General features: G+C 43.7%; 1 protein-coding gene across 4 annotated transcripts in view; it reads left to right on the top strand.

The window, feature by feature from the left end:
* The window catches only part of SQOR (sulfide quinone oxidoreductase), a 58,632-nt gene extending 35,480 nt beyond the window's left edge, over positions 1-23,152 (top strand). For 2 of the 4 annotated variants that reach the window (XM_011756939.2, XM_011756933.2), the window contains exons 4-10: positions 566-619; positions 4,582-4,776; positions 7,039-7,248; positions 14,783-14,966; positions 20,615-20,682; positions 20,978-21,156; positions 22,856-23,152. In XM_011756939.2, coding sequence (XP_011755241.1) covers positions 566-619; positions 4,582-4,776; positions 7,039-7,248; positions 14,783-14,966; positions 20,615-20,682; positions 20,978-21,156; positions 22,856-22,913 — 948 coding nt within the window. In that variant the 3' untranslated portion in view covers positions 22,914-23,152. Of the gene's footprint in view, positions 1-565; positions 620-4,581; positions 4,777-7,038; positions 7,249-14,782; positions 14,967-19,308; positions 19,490-20,614; positions 20,683-20,977; positions 21,157-22,855 lie in introns of those variants that run through there. The other 2 variants (XM_071066913.1, XM_071066915.1) reach the window with 2 other exon arrangements.
* The last annotated feature ends 577 nt before the right edge of the window (positions 23,153-23,729 follow it).

Here is a 23,729-nt window from a genome sequence, read left to right as displayed (position 1 = left end):
CCATGTTGCCCAGGCTGGTCTCCAACTCCTGAGCTCAAGTGATCCACCTGCCTCGGCCTCCCAAGGTGCTGGGATTACAGGTGTGAGCCACTGTGCCTGGCCTGCCCCATAGATTTTAGACAGTGGATTGTCTTTTAAGATTAGGAAGCCCTTTCTTACCTCTCAATATGAAAAAGTGTTAATACAAGCACTGTACAAATAATTGTGGCCTCTCACTGTGTAGACACATAGCTGTCTCAAGCTTTCTGGATCTAGGCAGCTTACAGAATACTTGTGAAGCAGTGAGGTATGAGGCATAGATGGCAGAGGGCATGATGGGAGTGGACGCGCATCCCTCCCGGCCTGTCGGCCCACCTCCCCCAGCCCCAGGACATTCAGATTAAAAAATGGGAACCTGAGCAGGACTCCCAACCTTGTTCTGCTTTGGTTTTCTCATCTGTTCTGTGGGCTAGTAATATTTCCCTGCCTCCCGCAGACCACACGGAACCACATCTGGGGCCTGAGTCAGTGCTTGAGCTGCTGCTTCTTGGGTCCTGGTCTAAAATAATGTCTTTTTGTGTTACAGATCTCCTACCGATATCTTATTATTGCTCTCGGAATCCAGCTGCACTATGAGAAGGTACTGTGTGAAACTGCTTCTGTGTTATGCTGGCTTATCTATGCCAAGAGCAAATGCTGCGTTTAGTTGCTTTATTGTATTCATTTTGACAAGAAAGGGGTTCTAAGAAAATCTCTTCTGGTTTTATTTCTTGGCAGTCCTTTTATAGTTTGAAGGAAGTCTTCTCTAAGTTTCTGTCAATAATAATATGTTCTAGCTTTAAGCTTTAATTAGAGTTCAGCATGCTCATGCCTTAATGATAATTCCTGCAAAACAGCAGTTTTCTTTTACATTTGTAAGAAACCTGTCTTTCTATGTGGGACTGAATTGGCTGTATTGAAGATTAAATTCCACTTTGGAAGGAGGGTTTAGATTATAAATTTTAAAACAGACTTTAAGGGGTGGAACACCAGCGGTTAGCTCCTCAGTTGCTGGAGGGCCATCTGGGTTTTGTTGTGTAGATGCCAGGGTTTTAGTGTGAAGTAACCGCTGCAATGGAAATGCCACCCAGAAGTTCCTCAGAGCTCCCTTCTCAGTGAGCTGGGGAGCCAGATGCTATCTGAAAGTTGTGAGATTCAAGCTTATTTTTCTAAAACATAGCAGAATAAATCGGTAAATACTATCATTTCCAGAAGCTTGTTGGGGACCACGGGTAAATAGTTGGAGTACAGGAAACATCTGTGCTAACTGGGTAACAAGCTTCAGGAATGTGAAGGGCTTCATCCGAGTTGGCCCAGTAAGCATCTTTGAAGTGTGCTTCTGTGTAAAGAAACCTGAACTGTGACATGTCCAGAGGAAGGGTAGTGAGAATGTCTTGGGATGTGTTGTGGGAAAGTTCAGAGAAGCTACAAGTTGTTGTGTATGTTGTAAGATGGCTTTGAGTCATGGTGCAATGGGCCATGAGTCTGTTAGAATGACAGGCAAGCTATGAAGTAGACGATATGGAGAAAGGTGCCTATTACAACTACTTTCAAGAGGGGCATACCTTCCAAAAAAAGCCCCCACAGTGTTGACCTGGCAAAGGCAATGCATCTCCATGGTGCTGTCTTTCCAAAGTCCCAGTGTCATGTGAGAAGGACTGCAGAGGCCAGTGCTCAGAGTTCGTAGCAGCCTCTCGTAGCAAACCAAGTCACAGAGAATTTAAAAGTAGCTATTATTATGGAATCTCTATTACATACCAGGAACCATGCTAGGAATCAAGTGTTGTTTCTTTTTTATTTTGAGATGGAGTTTTGTCACCTAGGCTGGAGTGCAGTGGCATGATCTCAGTTCACTTGCAACTTCCATTTCCCAGGTTCAAGCAATTCTCCTGCCTCAGCCTCCAGAGTAGCTGGGATTACAGGTGCCCACCACCACGCCTGGCTAATTTTTGTATTTTTTTTTTTTTTAGTAGAGACGGGGTTTCACCGTGTTGGTCAGGCTGGTCTCAAACTCCTGGCCTCAAGTGATCTACCTGCCTCAGCCTCTCAAAGTGCAGGGATTACAGGCATGAGCCACTGCACCCAGCCAGGAATCAAAAATTGATTCTTTACAACTACTTTGAGGGAGGCATTTTTATCTTCACTTAATAGATAGGAAACTGAGGCTAAGGAAATGTAGTAACTTAACCATAGTCGCTGTGCTACTTGGGACTCTTTGCTGGCAAATTCGAGGAAACTACTCAGGTTGGTGTAAATAAAAACTGGAGATCATTGATGAAAATACTGAGCTGTTTCTGGAACACTAGGGCAGGAATGTAGGTGGGCCTCTGGCAGGACTGGATCTCCACTGTGAGTTCTGTTGGACTCAGGCAGTGCCTCTTTGTCCATCTCTCTGGGCCTCTTTCTCAGGCCAGCTTCACAGGGTCTCTGCAGCAGGCCATCTTGCCTGCCGGTCTACTCTCTGTGATAGGATAGTCCACAGCTCCCCAGTGCATAGCCTGTTGCTGGAAGCCAAAGGAGAAGTCACATCTCATCTCTTCCTGATTCTCTCTTTTCCTCTCTCCCCGATTCTCCCTTTTCCTCTCTCCCCTCCTCTCTAGCTGTCTCTGCTTCAGAATTCCCAGGGAAGCAACTCTGACTGGATGAGGGGTCAAAACCACCGTTTTTGACACAGGTTTTCCTGAAAGGAGCTTGGTCACCACTTTATGGCACCTTTTCTATCAACGACACTTTCTTAAAACTAGGGAAAAATAATGAAGGTGATAAGACATCAACTGCTTGTTTATCTCTTGGATAATGAGATTTGCTTTGGGAACTAGAAGGTCTGGCGGTCCTGTGGGAAGACCCCCAGGCAGGCGGGCAGAAGCCTTGGTGTCTGGTTCTTTAAGATTCTGGGCAGGGCTCCATCCATTCTATGGGCTAATAATATTCCCCTGCCTCCCTCAGAGGTACATAGTGACTGTCCAGTGTTGGCATTGATTGAAACTTTGAAAACATTAACATGCAAGGTGATTTTATGATAGAGTTATTATTATTGAGATTGCCAATGTCACCACTATCTAACTGGAACGGGGTGAACAGTAACAAAGAAATAGTTGCTTTTAACATTGAGTGTGGATAAGTAATGAACCCAGGCCACTGAGGAGATGAGAGGACTTTGTTTCCTTGAGACCTCAGGGATGGGTGTCTGGCGTAATTTTGGAGGTGTCCCAGAGAATGGCCTGGGGAGGCTCTGAAGGACCGGCTCATCTTGATGACTGTTTCTTTTTTTCTTTTTTCTTTTTTTTGAGACGGAGTCTCGCTCTGTTGCCCAGGCTAGAGTGCAGTGGCACCATCTTGGCTCACTGCAAGCTCCGCCTCCCGAGTTCGCGCCATTCTCCTGCCTCACCCTCCCAAGTAGCTGGGACTACAGGTGCCCGCCACTACGTCCAGCTAATTTTTTGTATTTTTAGTAGAGATGGGGTTTCACTGTGTCAGCCAGGATGGTGTCAATCTCCTGACTTCGTGATCTGCCTGCCTCGGCCTCCCAAAGTGCTGGGATTACAGGCATGAGCCACGGCGCCTGGCTGGATGACTGTTTCTTGATGATTGAAGTTGAACCTGTTCTTGCTAAGAACTGGGGCTTAAGTCTCTAATTGAGTCGGTGACATCTTCATTGCACTCTATGAGCCTTCTAACATTTATAATAGGTATCCAGTTGATCTTACTGGCAATAATCAGCTAACATTTATAGGATATTTGCCATGTGCATGTGTCCTTTACATGCATGGCCTCGTTTGCTTCTGCCCACAACCCTCTGAAGCAGATACCTTATCCCTGTTTCACAGATGGTGAACGTTAAGATTCTCAAACCTGAGTGTGCATCTGAATCACCTGGAGGGCCTGTTCGAACACAGATTGCTGGGCCTGCTCCCAGAGTTTCTGATTCAGTAGGTCTAGGGTGGGGCCTGATAATCCGCATTTCTAGCAAGTTCCCAGGTGGTGCTTGTGTTGCTGGTCTGAGCACCACCCTCGGAGACCTACTGGCTTAGAAGTATTACGTAATTTATGCAGGGTCACAATGCTGGTAAGTGGAAGAGCCAGGACTCAGACTGGCATGTGGGATCCTAAAGTCCATGTTTGTAGGTACCTGGCTTTATGCCTTTACCTAGAGTTTGGTCTGGTACAACCTGATAAAGGGTGATTTAAATTCTTGACGATATAAATGGCTCTTGGTCCTGCCAATTGTTCTTTCCAGTAAGTCAACTGGTTCTCCTAAAAGGATGGCTGGCTGGCGTCTTGTCCTCACTCTCATGGTGGGAAAAGTTGTATTCAAATTATGTTCTCAAGGCCAGGGAGTTGGAGGGTTCCTCTGAGCTGAGCCCATGCTGCAGTTTGACAGGTGACTGCAGGTGCCACAGCTCTGGTCTTGGAACCCTCACCCACCTGCCTGCTGTAGGCATGTGGGTACTGGTGGATAATCATAGTACTGAAATATTTGAAAGGCTGTAGAAATGGCAAAGAACAAGGACTCTAAGGACATTGCGCTTTTGTTTAAAATGATTTTTGTGTACTTTGTTGCAGATTAAAGGCCTACCTGAAGGTTTTGCTCATCCCAAAATAGGGTCGAATTATTCAGTTAAGACTGTAGAGAAGACATGGAAAGCTCTGCAGGACTTCAAGGAGGGCAATGCCATCTTCACCTTCCCAAATACTCCAGTGAAGTGTGCTGGAGCCCCCCAGAAGATCATGTATTTATCAGAAGCCTACTTCAGGAAGGTGTGCTTCCTTTCCGGGGACAGAGATGAGCAGGGAAGACGGTGCTCATTCACTCATTGCAGGAATTCCATTTTATCTCTATCGTAATCCCTTTTTTATCTCTACATTTTTGTTACATATGTACAAAATTAGATAACTGGAAGTTTATAAAATAGAAAAGAGGAGAAAATCACTCATGACCCAATTGCTTTAATAAAGCTGCAGTTTTCAATTTGACATGGCTTTCTAGCTTCTTTTCTGTATACTTAAATAGGGTTACAGTCATAGTGTACATGAAAAATTTAGATGTATTATGTAATATTAAATAGTCTTTGTTACATACTTTTAAAATATGTGTGTACAAGTCTACTGGATGCTGGGTGTGGTGGCTCACACTTGTAATCCCAGCACTTTGGGATGCCGAGGTGGGTGGATCACCTGAGGTTGGGAGTTCAAGACCAGCCTGACCAACATGGAGAAATCCCATCTCTACTAAAAATACAAAAAAAATTAGCTGAGCATGGTGGTACATGCCTGTAATTCCAGCTACTTGGGAGGCTGAGGCAGGAGAATTGCTCGAACCTGGGAGGTGGAGGTTGTGGTGAGCCCAGATCGGGCCATCACACTCCAGCCTGGGCAACAAAAGCGAAACTCCGTCTTCAAAAAAAAAAGTCTACTGGAGAGATTGTTTAAATATTTCCATATAGTTAGACAATGAGTTGCAGATTGTTCATTTTTATCCATAATGCTATCAACTACTTCCACTCAAGCTTAAGCTGATGAATATTTTCTGTCCTTTGGGTATACATTTAAAAAAAGGATAGGTAACATGCCAACTTTGAAAGCAAAAAAATGTTCTCATGTAACTTTAAACCTTCATGGAAAGAGATATTTGGGCAGGAAGAGACTTTCTCAGCATTCTCCAAATGCTCTCTGTGTAAGAGCAGGTGTCTGCAGCTCCAGTACACCTGGCTTAATCTTGTGAGGGAAGCTGCTCTTGCCCTCCCTGCTCTTGCCTGGGGTGTGACATTTAGTTTATCAAAGTGTGGTTTGGCTTGAGACCGTGGCAGGGTTCCAAGCAGCCCATAGTCATGTACGGGAACACACAGGAAGAAGGGTGGGGAAGAATGGGCTGGGGAGTGGTTGAATGTGTGCGTGGAGGCTGGGACTGGGCAAGACCATCCCCTGAATTCTTTAAACTGCAACAGCCCTGTGAGGTAGGGAATTAAAGACAGTTCCAGTAATCATTTCTGACTCCAAGAAAGTTCATCCTGGGTCCTAAGGGGTTGGCATAACCTTTTGAGGCACTTACTCACCTAACTTCTTCAAATGGTGAGATCCGGGTGAGCAAGTCCTGAAAGGAGCCAAGCAAAGGAAAGAATAAGAAACTAGCTGTTTCTTCCATCCTGGAAACTTCCTTTGTGTAATTCTTTTCTCCCAAGTCTTGGATGACCTAAGAGGAAAGTTCTCTTTTGTGTACCATAAGATCTTCAGCATTTGGGAGAATATTGGCCTCTCTGAACAATATCAAGAAGGTAGGAAATCAAGGTTTTGTTGTTGTTGCTTTTTAGTTTAGTTTTATTTTTTGAGACAGAGTTTTGCTCTGTCACCCAGGCTGGAGTGCAATGGTGCGATCTCAGCTCACTGCAAACTCTGCTTCTGGGGTTCAAGCGATTCTCCTGCCTCAGCCTCCTGAGTAGCTGAGATTACAGGCACCTGCCACCACGCCCAGCTAATTTTTGTATTTTTAGTAGAGACAGGCTGATCTTGAACCATGTTGGCCAGTTTGGTCTGGAACTCCTGACCTCAGGTGGTCTGCCCACCTCGGCCTCCCAAAATGCTAGGATTACAGGTGTGAGGCACTGCGCCTGGCTGGAACTCAGTTTTGCTCACTGCTGTTCCCTCAGCACCTAGGATAGTATCTGGCCAACTCTAGAACTTTGTTAAATATTTATTGAGTGAATGAATAGATGAACATATGAATAAACATTCCATTCTGCTCTATTCTATCTTGACCTGGACCTAACCTTCACCTCTGGCCTTCAGCTGAACAGTGCCCACCTCAGCCCCCAACTCAAGTGTATACTTAGTTGTATGTCATGGGCAGAACGTAAGGAGGAGGCAGTGGATTGGTCTACCCGTTGCCCTGCCAGGACATAATGGTGGCAAAAACTAGCCAAGTCTCTGCTGAGGGTTTTAATTCTTGTCTAGATTTTTTTTTTTTAAAAGAAGGCAGCTGGAGTCATGCTTTGGTGTTAATGGTTTTTTTTTTTTTTTTCTCAGACAGGGAAGCGATCCAAGGCCAATATCATTTTCAATACTTCTCTTGGAGCCATTTTTGGGGTTAAGAAGTATGCAGATGCCCTGCAGGAGATCATCCGGGAGCGGAACCTCACTGTTAACTACAAGCAAAACCTCATTGAAGTCCGAGCCGATAAACAAGAGGCTGTATTTGAGAACCTGGACAAACCTGGAGAGACCCAAGTGATTTCAGTGAGTGGTGAGGCTAAGCTGTCAGTCTGCAGCGTTGTCTCCTGAAACGTGCCATAGACACATGGGGGCTCGCACCACCCTGTCTGCCATCATTGTGTGCTGGGGAAGACCGGGTGAAATGAGCATCTTAGGGAAGTGATAGGGCAAGAAAGTAGGCCAAAATGGGTGGGGAAGAGAAAGATGTAAGAGGCTGTGTCAGTGGGAGGTGAGAAGGTGTTTTTAACTGGTGCCAAGGGAATTTTTGTCCTATTCCTTTGACTCAACTTTTCCTGGCATCGAGTGACTTGAGGTAGCCAAAAATATTCCACAACTTCGGTTACTGCTTAGAGGTAAGGGAGGGCTTCCTCGCATGCAAGACCTGGTGATTGTCTCAATTGGCAGCATGTGAGAAACAGTCCTGCTTGTGAGCAGGAAGTAACCCTGTGGGTAGTTCAAGAAAACAGGGATTGGCTGGGCATGGTGGCCCACGCCTGTAATCCCAGCACTTTGGAAGGCCAAGGCAGGTGGATCACTTGAAGTCAGGAGTTCGAGACCAGGCTGGCCAACATGGTGAAACCCTGTTTCTACTAAAAATACGAAAATTAGCTGGGCGTGATGGTGGGTGCCTGTAGTCCCAGCTACTGGGGAGGATGAGGCAGGAGAATCGCTTGAAGCCAGGAAGTGGAGGTTGCAGTGAGCCGAGATCATGCTATTGCACTCCAGCTTGGGCAACAGAGCGACACTGCATTTCAAAAAAAAAAAAAAAAAAGAAAAAAAAAAAAAGAAAAAAAAAAAAAGAAAAAAGAACAACAGGGATGTCTTTCACCTGTGGAAGAGGCTATCTTTAAAAATATAAAAATATTTCCCCTTGAAGGATCTGGCCAGAGCTACCATGCTTCTTGGAAAGATTTGGCCTTTGTTGCATGGGGTTGGTCTTGGTGTCTGAGTTTCTTCTTCTGTGAAGCGGGAATAGTACTTTCTGGAGGTGTTATGAGGTTAAGAACAAGATGTAAAAGCATCTGGAGAAGCATGCATGGAAGAATATTTGTTTACATCATTTTGGCAAAAGCTGTTGGCGATGAGAAAATGTTACAGAGTCATATTTTATTCATTCAGAAGTTTTCAAGAAATGAAGGGTTCCATAAAAAGGAATTTTGAAGTGAACCAAAGACTAGACTTCTTTGAAACTTCAAAACTTCAAATTTTAAGCTTTTTAGCTCTGCTCTTCCTAAAACTTATTGATACATCTTTCCTTTTTAAAATAGTGTACTAAATATCACTTGAAATGTTACTGATGATTCAGGGTCATAATTTAAAAAACTTTTGGTTGGAAATAATCTCAGGCCAGGCACTGTGGCTCTTGCTTATAATTCTAGCACTTTGGGAGGCTGAGGCAGGAGGATCACTTGTGGTCAGGGGTTCGAGACCAGCCTGGCCAACATGGTGAAGCCCCATCTCTACTAAAAATACAAAAATTAGCTGGGTATGGTGGCACGTCCCTGTAATCTCAGCTACCCGGGAGGCTGAGGCAGGAGAATCGCTGGAACCCAGGAGGCAGAGGCTGCAGTGAGCCGAGATTGTGCCACCGCACTCCAGCCTGGGCGACAGAGTGAGACTCCATCTCAAAAAAAAAAAAAAAAAAAGAAAGAATCTCACTTAGAGAAGTTGCAAAATAAAAATAGTACAAAGAAAATTGTATGTAGCTTTTACCTAGATTCACTTATAGAATTTTACCCCATTTGCTTTAGCTTTATCATTTGATTTCCTTCCTTCCTTCCTTCCTTTCTCTCTCTTTCTTTCTTTCTCTCTTTCTTTCTTTCTCTCTCTCTTTCTTTCTTTCTTTCTTTCTTTCTTTTCTTTCTTTCTTTCTTTCTTTCTTTCTTTCTTTCTTTCTTTCTTTCTTTCTTTCTTTCTTTCTTCTGTCTTTGTCTATCTATATCTTTCTGTCATCCATCCATCTATCCATCCATCCATCCATCCATCCATCCATCCATCCATCCATCCATCCATATCTAGTTTTTCCAAAGGAAATTTACATATATCATGCATCAGGTCTCTTTAGCCCCAAATACTTTAGTGTTAATTTTCTAAAATAGGAGTGTTCTCTTACATAACCACAGTACAATTATCAACTCAGTAAATTTAGCACAGATACAAGTTTTTAACTTACTATTTGTATTCCAGTTTAGTTGAGTGGCCCAACTGTGTTTATAGCATTTTTTCCTCCAGTGCAGGACTCAGGCTACAGTCAGGTACTGCATTCAATTGTGAGGTCTATTTAGCCTCCTTTAATCTGGGACATTTCTATAGCTTTTCATTGTCTTCTATGATGTTGATATTTTGAAATAATACAGCCCTCTTGCCACCGCTTTTCTTTCAGTAGAATGTTCCTCATTTTGGGTTTGTCTGTGTTTTCTAGTGATTAGTTTCAGGCTCTGCTATTTATTTATTTATTTTTGAGACAAAGTCTTGCTGTGTTACCCAGGCTGGAGTGCAGTGGCACAATCTCAGCTCACTGCAGCCTCTGCTTCCCAGGTTCAAGTGATTCTCCTGCCTCAGCCTCAGGAGTAGCTGGGACTACAGGTGTGCACCACCATGCCTGGCTAATTTTTTTATTTTTATTTTTAGTAGTGACAGGGTTTCACCATGTTGGCCAGGCTGGTCTCAAACTCCTGATTGCAAGCCATCCGCCTGCTCGGCCTCCTGATGCTGGGATTACAGGCATGAGCCATTGCTTCCGGCCTCAGGCTCTGTTTTTTAGACTGGAACATTCGCGAAAGCATTGTGCCCTTCTAAGGTATCACATTTGCAAGCATACAATGTTCATCTGCCCTTCATTGGTGATGTTAATTTTGATCAGCAGACAAGATGTGGTCCAGTTTTTCCATTGAATAATTGCAATTTGTTTTCTCCCTTGCTACTAATAAGAAGTCTGTGGGAAGACACTTTAAAACCATGCAAATAATCTACTCGTTCAAGTCTCCCCACTAGAGTTAGCATCCATTGACGATCCTTGCCTAATCAAATCTTTACTATGGGTGGTTGCGAAATGATGATTTTCTAACCGTAATATTTCCTGCACATTTGCCAGCAACCTCTTGGCATTCTTTCAGCAAGAGTCTTTGCTTCTCTCTTAGTTAATTTACTATTGGTATGAACTCATGGGTTCCTATTTTTTTTTCCGATGGTGTATCATTCATTATTGTTTTTAATTATTTTGGTGCTCAAATTGTTCTGGATTTGGTCAGTAGGTGCCCCTTCCAGCTGGCTCTTGTGCCCCATCATGTGTTTGGGCACTTCCTTTACTTTCTGGTGTCACAGGTTGTCCCAGGCTCATCTAGCGTCTCTCGGCAGCAGCTCAGGGGCATCGTTTTGAATAGCTCCTGTGTAGTTATGCACAGAGAGGCTACCGGAATGTTTGGAGCTAGTTATCACTTTATGGAAGGGTCTCAAATTACTGCTCTTTGTTTTTATGTGTGTCCTTTGTGTAGTTTTCCTTTTTCCTGGCTGTCAGGCAGTTGTAAGTGACTTTGGACAGTCCCTCCAGCTTTAGCTCTTTTAAATTGCTGCTCCTCAAATGGGCTCACTCAAATGGGCTGTGAGTGAGAGCTCATATGAGTGAGCTCGGTTTTACTTCACAAAGGAGCCCCCATCTGAGTGAGCCCAAGTTGGGCTTTCACTAAAATGGGCTATGAGTGAGAGCCCGAAGCAAGTTTTTATGAGCAAAGTGTATGAACTTGAGTGCATGAACTTAATTTTGTCAGTACTTTGGTTCTCAACTGTCCTCTGGATAGCTGAGGTTATAGGTAGGGGTGTGGATAAATGAATGGTTATTATTCTTCTAAAGAGTTTGTAATGAAAGAAGATATTTGTGTCCCTTTTGAATTATAGGATTTCAGGTCAGACAGTTAGTTCCACTCTTAAAATCTGAATTGCAAAAAATCCACCAGAAGGATTTAAAGCTGTGGCTCTTAACCCTGGCTACACATTAGGGAGCTTTTAAAATGTGCTGATGCCTGGTCTCCCTACCAGAGGTTTTAGTTAATTGGTTTGGGGTACAGATTGAGGATGGGAAATTTCAAAACTTCCCCTAATGACTCTCATGTTCAACCAGGATTAAGAACAACTGATGGAAAGAATTGTGCCAGGTGTGGTGGCTCACATCTGTAATCCCAGCACTTTGGGAGGCCCAGGCAGGTGGATCACAAGGTCAGGAGTTTTAAGACCAGCCTGGCCAAGATGGTGAAACCCTGTCTCTACTGAAAATACAAAAATTAGCCGGGTGTGGTGGCGGGAGCCTGTAATCCCAGCTACTCGGGAGGCTGAGGCAGAGAATTGCTTGAACCCGGGAGGCGGAGGTTGCAGTGAGCTGAGATTGTGCAACTGCACTCCAGCCTGGGTGACAGATGGAAGCTCAGTCTCAAAAAAAAAAAAAAAAAAAAAAAGTAAATGTAACCCAAAGTTTATAATTTTGAATCTTTATTAGAGAACTTGTGAATTGATCCCAGTCCCCTAAGTTTAAAAAAATCTAAACTTGTTTTACACCACAGAGTCCAAGAACTAGAAGAGACTTTGGAGATTGTCTAGTCTAGTACATTTCTTTATGGATAAGCAAATTAAAGACCAAAGAGGTGAAGTGACTTGTCCAAGTAATAGCATTCTATTTTTCTTTGTAAATGAACCTGTTCCTTCGAGACTGTAGGAATGTGATCCACAGATTTTACATGTCAGAATCACTAGCAGATTTTGTTAAAGTATAGATTCCTGTGCTTTACCCAGATCTACTAGATTGGGATCTCGGCATGGTACAGCCTGGGAACCTGTATTTTCCACAAGTCTCCCAAATGCTGCTAATAAACATTAAAGTTTGAAAACCACCACACTGAATGGACTATGTATGTTAACAAAGGAGAACCAAGTTATTTATCCTATATAGTTACAGAAATAAATGATGGATAATGAACAAGTTATAACTAAGTGCCAATGTTTGTTTCCCTCCCTCCCTCCCTTCTTTCTTTCTCTTCCTTTCTTTCTTTCTTTCTTTCTTTCTTTCTTTCTTTCTTTCTTTCTTTCTTTCTTTCTTTCTTTCTTTCTTTCTTTCTTTCTTTCTTTCTTTCTTTCCTTCTTTCTCTCTCTCTCTCTCTCTCTTTTTTTGAGACAGGGTCTCACTCTGTCACCCAGGTTGGAGTGCAGTGGACAACCATGGCTCATGGCTCACTGCAGCCTCTACTTCCCAGGCTCAGGCAATCCTCTTACCTCAGCCTCCTGAGTAGCTGGGTCTATAGGCATGCACCACCATGCACGGGTAATTTTTGTATTTTTTGTAAAGACTGGGTTTTACTATGTTGCCAAGGCTGGTCTCAAACTCCTGGGCTCAAGTGATCTGCCTGCCTTGGCCTCCCAAAGTGTTGGAATTACAGGTGTGAGTCACCACACCCGACCCAGTGTTAATTTCTTTTTCTTTCTTTTTTTTCTTTTGGAGGCAGGATCTTGCTCTGTCACCCAGGCTGGAGTGTAGTGGTGTGATCTTGGCTCACTACGATCCCCACCTCCCGGCCTCAAGCAAGCCATCCTCCTATCTCAACCTCCTGAGGAGCTGGGACAACAGGCATGTACTACCACGCCCAGCTAACTTTTTGTATTTTTGGTAGAGAGGGGTTTCACTACATTACCTAGGCTGGTCTCGAACTCCTGAGCTCAAGCCATCTGGCCACCTTGGCCTCCAAAGTGTTGGGATTACAGGCATGAGCCACTGCACCTGGCCATTAATTTCTAATAAATCCATAAAGTAGACCCTAGTATTTCTTCTTTTGTAGAGTGTTAGGTCAAACTCCATACCTTTATGATGATTATGTGAAAGTATTTAGCTTTTCTTTTAGAAAAGAGGTGTGGAATTTATGTGTACTTGTGAAATTCAAACACATTAACTCCACCAAGATGACGCTAGTAAGGTTTAGACCTCAGTTCAGAAATGTAGTTCTAGGTCAGGTATGGTAGCTTGCATCTGTAATCCCAGCACTTTGAGAGGCTGAGACAGGTGGGTTGCTTGAGCCCAGGAGTTTGAGACCAGCCTGGGCAACACAGCAAGACTCAGTCTCTACTAAAAGAAAAACAACAACAACAACAAACTAGCTGGATGTGGTGGTACATGCCTGTAGTCCCAGGTATTTAGGAGGCTGAGGCAGGAGGATTGCTTGAGCCCAGTAGTTAGAGGTTATGGTGAGCTATGATCAAGCCACTCCCCTCCAGTCTGGCAACAGAATGAAACACTGTCTCAAAAGTAGTTCTAGTTGACTGCAGAAATGCAGACAGGGCATTAATAATTTGGTGGATGATAGTTGTTGACATTTCATCCATTATCCTGCAAACATGCATTCAGTTTTAATGTTCATTAACAGACCTGGCCTCAGGGACCCATGTCCCCAAGAGCCACCCTCCACCCAAGATTATCCTGCAGACGAGCAGCAGCCATTTGCAGTGCTCCTTCCCTGAGGTTAATTAAGCTTATATTTGTCTGAGAGTTGTAATAAGTACAAGTCATCTTCCTAATTCCCATTGCCATCAGTGACTGCTGAGCCTTTCTGAGGGCATGGGACCATTGGACTCCTTATGGAAATGGAGGGCTATTGACTATCTCACAAGGTTGGAATTGTCTTGAAACGCTTACATTTTTACCCTAATGACATGTCGTGAACATTTCAATCAGTGTGTCCTTAACTGCACCCACTAGCAAATTGATGAAGTTGCTGGATGGAGTTTGTTAAAAATAAATAAAAAGCATAATAAGAACCAACTACAAAATGTGAAAGAATATTACATAAACAAAAAAATTAAATGAACCCTGAAAAGTGATTAGGATGGGTCAGTGCACCACTACCAAGGGTAGCTTTGATAACGGTGTTTTGGAAAAAAATTCACCTCTGCCTTCTGCACTGAAAAGTAAATCCAGTACTGAATCAGACCCCTGGCTCCTTTTCCAAAGAGCTAGCTAATATTTTTACCACCCCTTTTCATCTTAAATTGGTGTTCTGACAGTTTCCTTTATGTGTTTTGAAGTTGACACATATTTGGGAATGATGCTTTCTTACCAGCTCCTAACACGTCCTTTACAAGTTTAATGGACGCTGAGCATCACCTTACAGAATAACACTGAGGTGCTAAACTTTACAAGTTGACAGCTGAGGGTCAGAGAGACTGCAACTGAAATATACCACCCCTTTATTTTAGTATTAATAAAAACGTCAGTGGATTCTTTCAGAGTTATTAGTAAGCTTTACTCCAATATCTCATGTACCCCTATGTGTGTGGCCACAGGGATCTCTTGGTCTCTGTAAGGGGAGATCATGTCAACTGAGAGAATGGTTATTTAGCTTATCACCATCCCCCAGGAGAACACATAAGATCTTGGAGAGGGTGTGGACTGATACAAGTGCTGATTGTATAATGCTTCGTGCAGCCATAGCACAGTGTATGGAGTAAGGAAGGTCAGGGGAGAGCTTGCGGAGCTGTGGAAATATTGAATAAATGAAAATGTGAATTCTCTCCTTGTGTGTAGTATGAAATGCTTCATGTCACACCACCAATGGGCCCACCAGATGTCCTCAAGACCAGTCCTGTGGCTGATGCTGCTGGTTGGGTGGATGTGGATAAAGAAACTCTGCAACACAAGAGGTACCCAAATGTGTTTGGGATTGGGGACTGTACCAACCTTCCTACGTCAAAGACCGCTGCTGCAGTAGGTAAAATAACCAGCTCTATTTCTCTCTTTCTCAAAAAGATGTCACCTTGAGGCACTACTGTAACAAAAACAAAAACTTGGCATCGACCAGAGATGGTGGTTCCTGCCTGTAATCCCAGCACTTTGGGATGCTCAGGCAGGCAGGTCGTTTGAGGCCAGGAGTTTGAGACCAGCCTGGCCAACATGGTGCAACCCCATCTCTACTAAAAATACAAAAATTAGTCAGGCATGTGGCAGGCGCCTGCAATCCCAGCTACTCAGGAGGCTGAGGCAGAAGATTGCTTGAATCTGGGAGGTGGAGGTTGCAGTGAACCAAGATCGCACCACTGCATTCCAGCCTGGATGACAGAGCAAGGCTTCATCTCAAAAAAAAAAAAAAAAAAAAGACTTGGCACCAACAGCATTCCAAATAATGAAGAAAGTTCTGTGTCCTAAAAATGACTTTGACCTTCCTAAGACAGAAGCAAGTTGTCAATGAACCCAGTGTCATAGAAAGCAAAAAGTGCCTTTTGAGTGTTTTGCCCCAGAATAGCATGATCTTATCTACCTTTTCTAGGTCAGAGGGGTTGTTGTCAGAAGAAGGGGACTTAGAGGGAGTGCATCACTTTTCCAGCTCTCTTGAATTCTGTTACTTCTCATACTGCCATACTGGCATCCCTGGTATTCTTTGCCTCGGCCACCCGGCAGGTTGGCTATTTTTCTTCTGCCTGAAACACCATAAAGCTCGGGAAGCATTTGTTTTCCCAGAAAACACATGCAAGTCAGTGAAACTTGCAGACCAGAAAATTGTCCTGTTAAGACAAATACAGTGGAGCATGTCCTGAGTAGTACATGATTAAGGCCTCAGCCTGGAAAACTAAATTCTTCACCTCGATGTTCTGCACCAGCAGTGATGGGGAGAATTGCCTTTTAGATTCTGTCCTCTACTGACAGGACTGTCTTTTCTGGATGCTATAAAACACAAGACCTCCAGTACAGTAGTGTTTTCTGTGAATGAGACACCTGTGGAACAGATTGTGGTGCTTTTGCTGACTATTTCAACCTCAAGGTAGACTATCTAGGAAACTCACCGAATGTCTTTTTCATTATTCATGTTAACTTCCTCCCAACTTTTTATTTAAAAAAATCTCAAACCTATACAAATTTGAAATAAATTATAATACTCATATACCTTTCAGGTATTAACCAATTATTAATATTTTGTGACATTTGCTTCATCATATTTATATATATATGTATATTATTTATATTATGTGTATATATATAATGTGTGTGTGTATATATATATATATATTTTTGGTGGGGGGACAGAATTTCACTCTTGTTGCCTGGGCTGGAGTGCAGTGGCACATTCTTAGCTCACTGCAACCTCTGTCTCCCAGGTTCAAGCTATTCTCCTTCCTCAGCCTCCCAAGTAGCTGAGATTACAGGCACCCACCACCACACCTGGCTAGTTTTTGTATTTTTAGTAGAGATGGGGTTTCACCAACTTGGCCAGGCTGGTCTCAAACTCCTGGAGTCAGGTGATCTGTCCCCCTTGGCCTCCCAAAGTGCTAGGATTATAGGTGTGAGCCACGGCACCCAGCCTGTATTTATGTATATTTTCCTAAAGATGTCCTTTGTCATCCCAGCCCCTCCTTAAATCCACCAGCCAGTCAAGGATCACACACTGCATTGGGCGAAATGCCTCTTTGGTCCCCTTTACTATACAGCAGGCCTTCTGACATTTGTTTCTTTACTTTCATGACATTGACATTTTTGAAGATTCCAGGCCAGTTACCTTGTAGAATACCCCACAATTTAGAATTGTCTAGTTGCTTTCTTATGGTTCGATTCGGGTTATATGTTTTGGCAAAAATCTCCGTGCCTGAGGCTGTGTACCTCCCTCTGTAGCACCTCAGGAGCCTGTCATGTTAGTTTGTCTTGTCTTTGGTGAAGCTTGACTTTCTCACTGGGTTAAGGGGTGTTCTCTCTCTCTCTCTCTCTCTCTCTCTCTCTCTCTCTCTCTCTCTTTCATTATAAAAGTACTCTCTCTGTTTGTAATTTATAGGTAGTCTGTGGGGTGATACTTTGAAATGACATTCATTTAATGTAAGCCTGCTGAATTTATGTGGTGAAACTACCTGTGATATGAGGCCCAGATTACCCAGCTTTTAGCCTTCTTCAAACAAATATTTAACTCGATGTTCCAGATAGATAAGACTGAATATGACTGAACAAAAATATTCTAAGTGGAAAGTCTTTTGCTCCCAGTCCTGCAGTGCATCTGCGTGGCTTCCACGGTCCCCCAACCACAGAGGGCTTGTCCCCATTGTTTTTACATTTGTGTCTTACAATCTGCAACCTATTCTATGGTTGCTCTAGAGCTTATATAATGAGTCCACTCTTAATTATATCTGGATTGTGTCCAACCCATTTTTATTCAAACAGTACCATAATGAGTGCTCTTTACCTGTTATTTAGGTTGGTGCAAAAGTAATTGCAGTTTTTGCCATTAAGCGTAATGCCATTAACCGCAATTACTTTTGCACCAACCTAATAGTTCACCTGTGTAAAAGTCTGTTTACTCTTCTCTTCAATGCCCAAATTACAATAGTACTAGCTTTTCCCAAGCAGATCTTCATTTCTTCTTAGATTCCCTTCCCCAAATCCTCTGAGTATCCCAAGGCAATGCCACACTTTTTCCACAAATCTGTCCTTGGGTTTACTTGCCACCAAGCCTCCGTCCAGACCCCTACGCTGTTGTGAGCAAGACCCATCTTGCCATGTTGAATCTGACTTTCCTGAGCTCATGTCCCCTTCTCTGCTTCTCTCTGCCCCAGGATGCTCCTTTAATCACTCTCAACACAGCTGAGATCAGGATGTGGCATTTAACCAAAGTTAACTGAAGGCCTGGGCATGATAGAAGGGGATTGTAATACAGGGCAAAACCCAACTCCCGCACACCTGCACCCATGCACGCTTTAAGCCTAGATGTTGAGTGACTGCTGCCTGGCTTCACAGGCCTCACCTGTCTGCAGTGGCACCCAGTGGATGTCTCTGCTCCTTTTCTGTTGGCCTTGATGTCCTGCTGCTGTGGCCTCCTCAGGTGTTCTCAGTTCAGATTCCAAACTCTTTATGGCCCTCAAAGAGGAACACAGTTTTCCAAAAGGGAAATATGATCTTTAGAGATGTTGCTTTGCCCACAGTGAATATAGCCATTTCATTTTTTTTCTTTTTTTAGAGACAGGGTCTCGCTCTTTTGCTCAGGGTGGAGTGTAGTGGAGCAATCATGGCTCACTGCAGCCTTGACCTCTTGCGCTCGAGTGATCCTTCCACTTCAACACCCCCAAGTAGCTGGAACTGTAGGCACGTGTCACCATACCCAGCTAATTTTTAAAATATCTGTAGAGATAGGGTCTCCCTATATTGCCCAGGCTGGTCTCAAACTCCTGGGCTCAAGCAATCCTTCTGCCTTGGCCTCCCAAAATGTTGGGATTATAGGCATTAACCACCACGCTTGGCCTCATTTAATATATATATATTTTTAGATGGAGTCTTGCTTTGTTGCCCAGGCTGGAGTGCAGTGTCATGATCTTGGGTCACTGCAACCTCTGCCTCCTGGGTTCAAGCAATTCTCTTGCCTTAGCCTCCTGAGCAGCTGGGATTACAGGCACCTGCCACCAGACCTGGCTAATTTTTCTATTTTTTGTAGAGATGTGGTTTTACCACATTGGTCAGGCTGTTCTTGAACTCCTGAACTCAAGTGATCCACCCACCTCAGCCTCCCAAAGTGCTGGGATGACAGGTGTGAGCCACCACGCCCAGCCTTATTTAATATTTTTAAGCAGAGTTGTTTACTCTTCATTTTTTGACCCCCACCCATTCCAGAAAAAATATCATTGCTTCTTCGATTTGGGCATCAGCAAACTATAGTTTATGGGCCAGTGCAGTCCACTGCCTGTTTTTGTATAGTGGAAATTTTGTTTTTTGTCATTACATAATATCTTTGATTTGCCATTGGCCCACAAGGCCTGCAATTTTTCTTTACAGAAAAAGTTTGCTAACCCCTGATTTGGGAGATTACGAAATAACCACTCCAATAAGCATTTTATAATACAAAGGTAACCCATCTTTCCTCAAAAGTGAATCCCATGTTCTACTTCTAGAGACACAAACTGCTGTATCTTTATTTTATTTTTGAGACAGAGTCTCACTCCCTCATGCAGGCTGGAGTGCAGTGGTGCGATCTCAGTTCATTGCAACCTCTGCCTCTGAATTCAAGCAATTATTGTGCCTCAGCCTCCTGAGTAGCTGGAATTGCAGGAGCAGCACCATGCCTGGCTAATTTTGTGTATTTTTAGTAGAGACAGGTTTCACCATGTTGGCCAGGCTGGTCTCAAAGTCCTGGCCTCAAGTGATCTGCACACCTTGGTCCCCCAAACTGCTGAGATTACAGGCGTAAGCCACCATGCTCGGCCACAAACTGCTGTCTCCTTAAAAGGTCAGTCTTTTTATTTTTTTTTCTGAGATGATGTCTCACTTTATCGCCAAGGGTGGAGTGCAGTGGTACGATCTCAGCTCCCTGCAACCTCCACCTCCTGGGTTCACGCAATTCTCCTGCCTCAGCCTCCTGAGTAGCTGGGATTACAGGCATGTACCATCATACCTGACTAATTTTTGTATTTTTAGTAGAGATGGGGTTTCATTATATTGGCCAGGTTGGTCTTGAACTCCTGACCTCAAATGATCCACTTTCCTCGGCCTCCCAAAGTGTTGGGATTACAGGCATGAGCCACAGTGCCCATCTGGGCAGTCTTAATTATTCAAAATTGAACACAAACTGGGTTTAGATTATATGAAGAAACTATTACTAATATTTGGGGTGTGAAAATACTGTGGGTTTGTGTGAAGAAAATTCCCCATCAGAGAGATACAGACAGGAAGATTTATGAGTGAATTGATGTGATATCTGCTCTAAAAATACAGCAGGAAAAAAAATAGCATGTGTGATGAGATGGATTAAACAAAATGATGGAATTTGAACTTTTTCCTAATAAAAAAGGCAGTCTCCCCACTCTTGCCAAAGAAAAACAAAACAAAAAAATCCTGATGTATGTATGTATCTGTCTGTGTCCATCTGGTTATCTAGGAAAGAGACAGAGAGATGGAAATACAGGCATATCTCTATATGTATATCTATATCCACCTGGTCCTGCCTCAGCCAGGACAGTGCAGGAGAGAGGAAGGCATGCTTTGTCTTACTGGAAATGCCTGGGGGCTACCAATCCAGACTGCCTGTGAACGGGGACACAGGGATAACCCGCATGGCCAAGAACACTGACTAAGTTGACACACAGACTAAATTGACAGCCTCAACCCCAGGAGGAGAGGCAGTGGTTTTGGGGTAGGTCCATCCTTATAGCCACACTGGAGAGAGTCGGCTCTTTAGTTTCAAATCCATGGAAACACATGTGCAGGCCTTTCACGAATTAAAGAATCCCCTCTGGTAGTCAATTTCAATTAGAAAGAAGCTCATGTTCTAGTCACCGTTTCGAGGGATGGGAAATGGAATCTTCTTAACTTGTTTACATTAAAGTTATTTGCAAATTAGTTTTCATGGAAAACCTAGATGCTTACATTTTTCCGACTTTCCCATTTCTCTTATAGCTGCCCAGTCAGGAATACTTGATAGAACAATTTCTCTGATTATGAAGAATCAAACACCAACAAAGAAGGTTTGTATGCCTTATAAGAATCACTGTCTCAATGAGCATCTTCCATTCTGTGTGAAAGTCATGTTTTCCCACAGTTTTGCACTTTCTTGATTAGTGTCTCCAGTGTGGGTACTACTGTTTTTGCCATTAGTACTATTTTTTTTGTAATATAATTTGCATTTTTCACAGTACAAAAAGAATATACAGAAAAGAAAAAAATATATAATCACTCACAGCAAATAATAAATTCTAAAGTGTTCATATAGGACCATGAAAAAAAATCTACTTTCCAACTCAGTCTGATTTACAATTTTAGTATGATGGCTACACATCATGTCCACTGGTGACCGGCTACAACCGTGTGATTCTTGCCGAGTTTGACTACAAAGCAGAGCCGCTAGAAACCTTCCCCTTTGATCAAAGCAAAGAGCGCCTTTCCATGTATGTCATGAAAGCTGACCTGATGCCCTTCCTGTATTGGAATATGATGCTAAGGTAAGTGTGCTGTCTGGTTCCTGGATGAGGAAAGGGATTTATAGCACATCTCCACCCGCACGGGATGTAGCCTCTTTTCTTCATTGTTAGCAGTGACCAAGTGTTCTGTCTTCCATACTCTAGGCCCTCTTTTGCTGCAGGATAAATAATAATAGTAAATCACTTTCACATATCAAGTACTCTGTCATCTGCTACCTTACTTTTTTTTTTTTTTGAGATGGAGTCTTGCTCTGTTGCTCAGGTTGGAGTGCAGTGGCACGATCTTGGCTCACTGTCACCTCCACTTCTGGGGTTCATGCAATTTTCCTGCCTCAGCCTCCTGAGTAGCTGGGATTACAGGTGCCTGCCACCATGCCTGGCTAATTTTTGTATTTTTAGTAGAGACGGGGTTTCACCATGTTGGCCAGGCTGGTCTCAAACTCCTGATCTCAAGTGATCCACCCACCTCGGCCTCCCAAAGTGTTGGGATTACAGGCGTGAGCCACCACGCCCGGTCCCTTACCTTTGTTTTTATTATGTTATAGGAAAAACCAAACAGTAAGAGCACAGACTTTGGAGTTAGACCTGTATTTGAGTCATACTTCTGTCATTAGCATGACAGAAGTCATCAGCAGTGTCATGCTGTTAGCAGGACATACATAGCTGTTGTCCCAGGGAAAGTTCTCTTTAATTTAATTTAAACACTCTCTTTGTTTACATTTCTCATCTGCAAAATGAAAGTAACATTGCCTACCTCACAAGATGGAGGTTAATGAGATAACACATAAAGAGGCAGGTACATAGTAGGGATTCAATAAGTAAACAGAGGAATAAAAATTCCTCTTCTTCATTTTTTTTTTTTTAAGGCAAGGTGTTGCCCTGTCACCCAGGCTGGAGTGCAGTGGTGCGATCTCAGCTCACTGCAACCTCTACCTCCTGGGTTCAAATGATTCTCCTGCCTCAGCCTCTCAAGTAGCTGGGATTACAGGAATGCGCCACCACGCCCAGCTAATTTTTGTATTTTTAGTAGAGAAAGCGTTTTGCCATGTTGGCCAGGCTGGTCTCAAACTCCTGGCCTCAAATGATCCACCTGCCTCAGCCTCCCAGTGCACCCAGCCACTCTTCATTCTAAAAGCTGATGACCTCATTTTACTTTTCCAAACTCATATGAGAGAGAAATCAAGGTGTCTACACCAGTGGTCCTGAACCAAGAGTGATCTTCCTATCCCTTGCTGCCCTGGGGACATTTGATAATTTCCGGAGACGTTTTTTGGTTGTTACAACTGGAGGGGTGCTTCTAGTGAGCAGAGGCCAGGGATACTGCTAAACATCCTATAATGCCCCGTCAGCCCCCAACAGCAGAGAATTATCTGGTCCAAAATGTCAATAGGGCGGAGATTGTGAAATGCTGACCTACAGTTAATTATGAGCTGTTGGAAAGCAGAAAGAGTAGCAGCTTGCATGTAGTAGAGGCTTTAGACACGTTTGCCAAATTGAGTCAGCACGTCCAGGCTCACACAGCAAGTCAGTGTCAAAGCTAGGACTGAAAGTAGGTTGTCCCCTACTAGTCATGGGATCTTTCCAACTCACTAGACAATCTTGCTTCATGTGCTGACAAACGTGCTCTGTGTGCAGCCCGGCTTCCCTTTCAGCATCCTCCTGACTGAAGTCGCCCCATCTCTCTTGCTGCAAGTACATTTTTTTGTGTTATTTCTTACAGGGGTTACTGGGGCGGACCAGCAATTCTGCGCAAGTTGTTTCATCTGGGTATGAGTTGAGGATGGCTCAGCACTTGCTCATTTGGATGGCTTCTGGGCCAAAACTGCAGTCACTGAATGACCAAGAGCAGCACGAACGACTTGGAACCTATCCTTGTAAAGAGTTTCTTGATGGATAATGGTGACTAAATGCCTCCCTTTTCAGTACCTTTGAACAGCAACCATGTGGGCTGCTCATGACGGGCTTGATTCTTTGGGAATAATAAAACAAAATAATGCTTTTATTTTCTGAATAACAATGTCACTGATTGTGTTCTATGAGAAAATTTTATCTTGGCTGGTAGGGATGAAAAGTTCCAGCACTTGGGAGAAAACCATGGTGGTGGTGAGCTAGCTTATGTGTTATCTACTGTGAGTATTCAGCTGACAGATGGCATGATTTCAAAGAGCCTATTTGGATTCACTGAAAAGGGTCATTCCAGGGACAATATTGTTTCAAACATAGTGTGCAGTAGCCCTGAACACGTGCTGCTTAGAACTCCTGCCGCGGGAGCACAGTGGAGTAAGAGCCCAGCTGCCACCCCTCTGGTTCCACCACCCTGTTTGTGCTGAGGCCATACTTTCTTCCAGCCAGTGACTGAACATGGTGGGGCACCAGTGCTGGCCCATTCTTTGGAATGTGGGACTTCTCTACTGGACAACTTTAGCTCCAGGACCCCCCATCAACCTGTCTGAAACTTCCTTAGAACTGCGCTGCGTCTGAGGTTCTTCTATCCAGTCCTCCTTCCTTCCCCCTCTGTTTTCATAGGTGTCCATCTTGCACTGTGGTGTGAAGGCCCGCCTTGCCTTCTCCTGTTCCTTCTCCTTTATTCTTCC

The sequence above is a fragment of the Macaca nemestrina genome, chromosome 7 (assembly GCF_043159975.1).
Source record: "Macaca nemestrina isolate mMacNem1 chromosome 7, mMacNem.hap1, whole genome shotgun sequence".
In the NCBI taxonomy this organism is placed as follows: domain Eukaryota; kingdom Metazoa; phylum Chordata; class Mammalia; order Primates; family Cercopithecidae; genus Macaca; species Macaca nemestrina.
The sequence above is the reverse complement of the archived record's forward strand: the minus strand, read 5'-3'. Positions and strand labels throughout refer to the sequence as shown.